Below are 7,858 nucleotides of genomic sequence, written 5' to 3'. Positions count from 1 at the left end.
TGAACGGCTCGTCCGTGACGCGGGATTCGCGCCGCGTGGGGCAGAGAGGAGCGAGTATGAAAAGCATTCACAGACACAGGCTGTGTGTGCGCTCTTCTGAATTGGGAATAGCGAACATGCATCATAAACTTATTCAAATTAATCTGTTGGGGAGATAAAATGTGCAAGATAACGTTCACGTACTAACAAAAACATCTAAGAATGTATCTTTTATTCTCCAGTACTGAAAACATAACCGAGAAGGGAGCTTTTGATATGCGCTGTGACGCAGCTCTCGGAAATTACCTTTTTTGTTGGTTGTCTGTCATTTCTAAGCTTACCTTGCATACAGTTTTCTTTAGTTTTAATTAGCCTAATTATCGATCTGACCCAGTAGACGCCATAATCCCACTCTGTCTCTCTCCCGCGTTCTGTTTTTTTTTTTATGGTGGGTGTTTACTCAGTTGGCTAGAGCAGCTGATTGGGGAGAACGGAGGGGCACTCACTCTATTGGTTAGTAAGACTGCCACTCAAGGCTGGCAGTCATGCATATGCTCTGGAACAAAGTAATATCGTGTCCATATCGCAGGCTTTGCAATTAGGAAATCGCAACGTCTCAAATCGTGATTTCGATGCAATTTCGATTAATCACACAGCCCTACTCGATACCCAGCCCTAGTCATCACGTTCTACTTGTTTCTACAGCTTCAGTTTCAGAACTTAAGTGCTTGGTAACAAACAGCTGTGCTCTCAACACAGGGTAACAGTGAAAAGAGACCCCTCTCAAACAGTGTCACGTTACGAATGTTATTTAAACGACATGCACCGACTGGTATTGCTGTATTTAAAAAATTCATATAAGAAAAATAAACGTCGGTATGAACCGGTATACCGCCCAGCACTATGTACAAGCCAGTGGATTTGTGCGAGTTTGTTATGGGTGTCTGTCTTGCCTGTTCTCCCAAATTCATTGATCATAACTATACAACTCGAGCCTGGTGTTCCCTCCCCCCACCAACCCACACACACTTCATCTGGATGTCACGGATGGCTGGGCATCGGGCTATATTGAACATGTGCGTCCTCGTGCCATAAACATCCCATGTTTAGCTCGTTCATCTCTAGGTTTTATATGTCCTACTTTATTTACACCCGTGACACCCAATGCCTTTCTGACCTGTTGTCACCCTTTTTTCCCCGTTTTGAGAAAGAAATACATAAATATAGTTTTGCCTTGGTGGTCTGTCAAAGGCTCTCATGTTCCCTCTGAAGGAAGCACATTCCCCACGTGCTTCAGTTCCCCAGCATCGCTCACCTCCCCCGTCTGCCCTCTCCCAGAAAGTCAGGTCTTTTTGAGAGGGTCTGAGGGTGTTTATTAGTTGCCATCTGTCAGGATCAAATACACAGAGCTGGATGGTAAGTCCTGCCCTATTGTGTGAGGGTCACAGGGAGCAGACAGACACTCCCAGAATGAAGAGCCTACATCTCTATAACCCATGGTCTGAGCTCTCCTGCGGCTTCCCCATCCTTTCTCAGTTGAGAGATTGTGTTAAATGCCCAGTCTGGCTCTGTGTGTTTGAGATCTTAAGGGTGTGGTTTGGTCTTATCTCAGTTGACACTAGTAGACCCCCACCCGTACTTTACTTGCTCGCAGAGTGCATTCATTCTGGCTTTTCTGCGAGCGTAATCAATTACACAGTATATTTTGCTGCAGCGTAATTGGTGCGTCTTATAGTTCCCGTCTTTGCTGCCATCATGTTTGGCATTCAGATGTTTGTCGCTGGAATGTCATTTGACGCAGCTGAAACTTTAACTTGTGTTTTTTAAAAGTTTTTTTTAGATGAATAGTGCTAGTCGTGGAATGTTTCCTACCCATGTGCATAGTCTGTCGCTACTGTTAATTGACTGCAGCTGTTCAGAAGTTTGGGGTTGGAATATATATATATATAGTTGACACTAGTAGACCCCCACCCGTACTTTACTTGCTCGCAGAGTGCATTCATTCTGGCTTTTCTGCGAGCGTAATCAATTACACAGTATATTTTGCTGCAGCGTAATTGGTGCGTCTTATATATATATATATATATATATATATTTTTTTTTTAAGAGTTTAATACTTGTGTTCAGCACTCACGTATTAATTTGATCAATGACAGTGTACATTTCTAATGTTAAAAAAGATTTCTATTCTTTATAAATGCTGTTCTTTAGAAATTTGTTTTCATCAACGAATCTTGGGAAAAATTTCATGGTTTCCACAAATATGCAACGTTTTATAATAAATATTTATTTAGTACTAAATCATATTAGAATGATTTCTGAAGGATCATGTGACACTGAAGCTTCATTGATTCAGCTTTAAGCTTGATAAATATATAAAAACAGAAAACAGCTTTTTACTCTGTTTTTGATATATATATATATATATATATATGAATTAAAGTAACAGCGCATAGTGTCTGTGAAGTTTGGGAGTCACAGACAATACACACACACACACACACATATATATATATATGAATTAAAGTAACAGCGCATAGTGTCTGTGAAGTTTGGGAGTCACAGACAATATATATACACCGATCACTATCGGCCAATAATAATGTTGGGATGTTTGATCGACGGTCTCTAAAAAGGCAGATCTCAAGAAAACCATCTCAGGCTAATGACGCTGCCATGAGAAATAGTAACAGCGCATAGTGTCTGTGAAGTTTGGGAGTCACAGACAATACACACACACACACACACACACACACACACATGAATTAAAGTAACAGCGCATAGTGTCTGTGAAGTTTGGAAGTCACAGACAATATATATATATACACCGATCACTATCGGCCAATAATAATGTTGGGATGTTTGATCGACGGTCTCTAAAAAGGCAGATCTCAAGAAAACCATCTCAGGCTAATGACGCTGCCGTGAGAAATTTGGCATGACATGCAGCGTCACCGTCTACCCGGCGCAGGTAAAATAATTATAATGCTGAAGGTGAGGTACTCTCTTTCATATTTCTTCATTAAGTAACTTATAAAGTAATTTGAAAACCTTGTGTGAGACATAATTTCACAACCAGCGTGAGTGAATCACCGCGCGCGCTCTCTTTCTCTCTCAAAATACGCAAATGGCTTCAAATCACCACATCGCATCTATCTATAAGCGAGCGGCACAGTTGACACAGGAATTGTCACTTGCACAATCAAGGCCGTGTCACATCGTCACTAAAGTTTATAAATTGTATTACTTTTTAATTCTTGCCAGTGTTTAACCATTCAGTGCCCGTGTGCATACACACACACACACACACACACACATATATATATATATGAATTAAAGTAACAGCGCATAGTGTCTGTGAAGTTTGGGAGTCACAGACAATATATATACACCGATCACTATCGGCCAATAATAATGTTGGGATGTTTGATCGACGGTCTCTAAAAAGGCAGATCTCAAGAAAACCATCTCAGGCTAATGACGCTGCCGTGAGAAATTTGGCATGACATGCAGCGTCACCGTCTACCCGGCGCAGGTAAAATAATTATAATGCTGAAGGTGAGGTACTCTCTTTCATATTTCTTCATTAAGTAACTTATAAAGTAATTTGAAAACCTTGTGTGAGATGTAATTTCACCGTGCGCGCTTTCTCTTTCTCAAAATACGCAAATGGCTTCAAATCACCACATCGCATCTATCTATAAGCGAGCGGCACAGTCGACACAGGAATTGTCACTTGCACAATCAAGGCCGTGTCACATCGTCACTAAAGTTTATAAATTGTATTACTTTTTAATTCTTGCCAGTGTTTAACCATTCAGTGCCCGTGTGCTCTCCTGGTGCACACTCGCAGCGCACACACATAATGCCAGGTTCAGGTTCACATTACTCCGTATGTGGTGCGTATTTTAACATGTTAACGGATTAATAAAGCGTGCACACTGCACGCGGTTGCGGTCCAGCAGTGCTTTCCACGAGCGGTGCATCTGCAGCAGTGCAGAGATCGTTTCTGCACCGAGTCTATTTTTGGTGCGCTGAATTAAAGTAACAGCGCATTGTTTGCAGTCAATTTGAACATGGATTGACACAAATTTAGTAATTACACCATAAATGCATATTATTAAAGTCTACTGTGTTTCACAGTCAACATGTATGGCTTTTTGGCTAGGTTTCATGGGAAAGAGCACTTTTAGATAAAAAAGGCAATAATAGATGGCACTCGTGGAGGTAGGAAAACAAAGTTCTTTATGAACCGCAGGATTGCTTGTGATAAAGATTTCAATGCAAAAGGAAAAGCAGTAGAGCTGACTATTTCTGTCAATGGTAAGTTTGTGATAATGTAAGAAAAGTAGTTTAAATGTTTTGCCTGAGCAACTTAATATAAATATTGAAGTAAAAAGCATTGAATAATGTGTTGCTTATATTTATTGTGTATAAACATGTCTGTGAAAGATTGTATTACTGTACTGTGTAAAAAAAGAATTGCAATGCTGAAAAAGCATTTTCAGTGACAATGTTTGGATTTGAAATCAAAATAATGGAATGATTATAATGTTGGATAAATGTTGTGTTTGTAGTAAACAGCCACGGATCAGTAGCGGACTCCTGTGTGAAAGCACAGTTCGTGCTGCTTCCCCTCTCACAAGAGACACCTAAGAGGGGAAATTCCCCCCATTTTCAAAAATGAAATTCAGGCCCTGAATAAATATCTAAAAATCCTGATTGGAGTATCACTATAAATAGTCATAAATTATAAAAAGAAGACTTTAAAAAGATCGGTATCGGCATATACTCTTTTCTGTGATCAGCGATCGGCCTCAAATCCTGATCTGAGCACCCCTAGTAATCAAATATTTGAAGGATTATGCATTCTACATCATGATGAGGCTGATTGTAGCATGTTTTTCATTTGTCGAATGAAACTAAACTATGATTGCATTGTCTTAAGTTTGTTAGTCCCACTTTGCAAAAAAAGTGGTTGTGGTTTCAGTGCGACTACAACCTTTACATAACATTTTAAAGTTATTTTAGTCTTGACAAATCTTTTGAAAGTTTTTGAATTGCATTTGCATACAATGTACTTATTCACAGGATGGATCATTGTCTTGTTGGACCTACATACAGAACTTGACTAAGAGATCTGATTTTATTTGTGACATGAGCATTCCTACCCTGTCAACTGATTAATTGATGCCAGTAAAAAAAAAAAAAAATTTCTTCAGTGCAATAGCAAACTAATTGCCTCTTATTTCTCTCCAGGGTGAATTGCTAACACACTACACAAGGACTCACCCTGAGGGCTTTTCGATACCCCAGAGATTCATAATACTAATTTAGAGGTATGATTTTCACAAATTATGTAAGACACACATTATTGTGTACTTCACTTACATGGCTGTAAAATTTGTTTTGATTAGTTGGCATTATAAAGCTCAATCGGTCTATATTATTTTAACAACGTGGTTGGTTGTATCTGATTATTAATTCAAAAGTTCAAATCGTGTTTTCCTGATTCACTAGTTTGGTAGGCAAGTGTGAGGCCCCCTCATGCAGAACCACAGGAAATGAATAAACCACCTCAGCCTATAACAGGACCCCCTGCCATTCCCCACCCCGCCCAATCGCCAGGACTTACACAGGTGAAAGCAGAATCGGTGAAAACTACGGTTGTGATGAGGATTATTTGAGTCTCGTTTAACAATATCAGTGTTTCCATTTGTTCCACAGGCTGCCTATCCTCCAGGTCAACCTCCCTCTGTTGTTTTTCCCGGGCCATCTCCACAAATGAACACTGCACCGCAACCCAGACAGGTACACCATCTTCAAGCTATGAAACTCTCCACAACCGTCTAAGCTTTCAGGTTGTTTTGTGGCTTAGCTAGATGTCCTAATTCCTGCTTGTGTTTGAGGGAAAACTGCACGTGTGACAGAGTCCGCCTCCTATTTGCATCTCAACTTTGACCTTTTACTCTTTACTTTCCTCCCAGTTTGTGCCAGGGCCTCGTGCTTTACACCAACAGGTACTTCCAATTTTCATAAACTGGAGCCTGCTTGATTTCCAAAGTCTTCTGTCTGTATACACCCCCCCCACACATACACAAAACTAGTCTGTAATAAACTACAGGTTTTCTTGCATTTAGGTGCTGGTCTTTGTGTATTCATTACCATTTTCATTAGGGTTGGGAATCCATACGTTTAAGGGATCATGTTTTGATAAAAAAAATTTTCCCCCAGACACATACCTGCTTCACAAAAAACACTAATTGTTTAAATACATTTATTTACTTATTGCAACAAACCTGTTCCTAATGTATCTTGATGAGTAACCACTTCATTTATTTTAATTAAAAACACCATAATTTCTTTCGAGTTAGACTTGACAAGTGATGAGACGTACCCCATACGGTCTCTTTGGTTTATTCTGTGTCATTAAGATAGGTTCAAACCAATCAGTCTTTCTGGTTGATTCTTTGAAAACAGCTTGCTCATTAAAGGGGTCCTATTATGCTTTTTCACGTTTTGAATTTTAGTCAGTGTGTATGTTTGGGCATAAAAAAGATCTTCAAATTTACTAATCTCAAAGTCAACTCAAAAGGGAGATTTTGTTTTTTTTTAAATCCCTTTTTTAAGAACTACAACGATCGGCTCGTTTGGACTACAGCGTTTGTTTTCCGGGTTTTGTGATATCACAAAGCGGCCTATTAGAATATCATTAAAATAATTCCCGCCTACTTTTTCAAATGGTTGGGGGCTGTGGAGAGGTGAGGTCGTGGTTAGAACGCTTGGTTGAGTGCATCAGACAAGACGACGACAAAGAAGTGCTGCTGTAGCCTCAAGTTTTAGCAAGTTATTACACATGCACCTGAATAATTATATATGTAAATATGTATGTTACAAGTATGAAAACGTTTTATAATAAATTGCTGACAGTACAATACTGGACAATGATGATCTGCAGAATTCACACTTCAATTATTAGACTACAGTGTTTCCCATACATTGAGTGCGGGTGTTTTTATATCACTGTATTTCTGAAGGAAACCGACTGTTTTCAGAAAATTGGATGTTATTTTCATTAAATCTTGCATGTAATGTCTGATAAAGCAGTGTTTTTTTGAGCGGAGCGCTGCTTTGTGAACAGCCATTACCGGGGAAACCTTGATCTCTACCACTCCAACAACGCCTCCTGCTGGCAGAGAATGAGAACCCATTATAAACGAGGCATTTGTTGCATCCAATGGGGACATAATTACTGATTATAATGACTTGTACTGTCTTTTTACGCGTTGCATTGCATCGCGCCGCGTAAACATAAAACCCTTTCTGCATTTGTGATCGGAGAAATTACAAACTACAAGTGCTGTTCTTCACTGCTCAAAACTCACGTTTGAATCATCAGTGCCAAATCCTTTAAATGAAAATGTACTTGCGTGAGTAAGAACTGCCAGCATTTTAGTCTAACGTCACTCTCCCAGGATCAGTAAACAGTCCTCCATAAAATGTGCCGGCGATCCACAGCACTAAGTTGATGTATTTCCTCAGCGAACAGCACAGATCAGCTCTAGGCATGACGAAGCAGATATCGTCCTCTTTTGGAAGACCAAACAAAGTAGTTTCGCTTTCACAACGAAAAACACCGCGGCCTAGCATGAGCGAAAGCCCCGGCTTAGCGTGAGCTGAAGCCGGGCAAGAGTGAGTTGAGGCGGCGGGGTCTAGAAAGGCGGTCCCGGCAAAGGAGCGGTGAAAGCCGATCCGGCGATCCATAGTACTAAGTTGATGTATTTCCTCAGCGAACAGCACAGATCAGCTCTAGGCATGACGAAGCAGATATCGTCCTCTTTTGGAAGACCAAACAAAGTAGTTTCGCTTTCACAACGAA

General features: G+C 40.1%; 1 protein-coding gene across 13 annotated transcripts in view; it reads left to right on the top strand.

Moving 5' to 3' along the window:
* Window positions 1-7,858, top strand: part of eif4g1a (eukaryotic translation initiation factor 4 gamma, 1a) — a 48,786-nt gene that overhangs the window by 12,471 nt on the left and 28,457 nt on the right. For 10 of the 13 annotated variants that reach the window (XM_016248129.1, XM_016248127.1, XM_016248126.1 and 7 more), the window contains exons 2-5: window positions 5,239-5,318; window positions 5,500-5,618; window positions 5,707-5,790; window positions 5,967-5,999. In XM_016248129.1, coding sequence (XP_016103615.1) covers window positions 5,544-5,618; window positions 5,707-5,790; window positions 5,967-5,999 — 192 coding nt within the window. In that variant the 5' untranslated portion in view covers window positions 5,239-5,318; window positions 5,500-5,543. The remainder of the gene's footprint in view (window positions 1-5,238; window positions 5,319-5,499; window positions 5,619-5,706; window positions 5,791-5,966; window positions 6,000-7,858) is intronic. The other 3 variants (XM_016248138.1, XM_016248131.1, XM_016248137.1) reach the window with 2 other exon arrangements.

This window comes from Sinocyclocheilus grahami, unplaced genomic scaffold, assembly GCF_001515645.1.
Source record: "Sinocyclocheilus grahami isolate Dianchi unplaced genomic scaffold, SAMN03320097.WGS_v1.1 scaffold866.1, whole genome shotgun sequence".
Taxonomy (NCBI): domain Eukaryota; kingdom Metazoa; phylum Chordata; class Actinopteri; order Cypriniformes; family Cyprinidae; genus Sinocyclocheilus; species Sinocyclocheilus grahami.
This window is presented reverse-complemented; position numbering and strand designations above follow the sequence as displayed.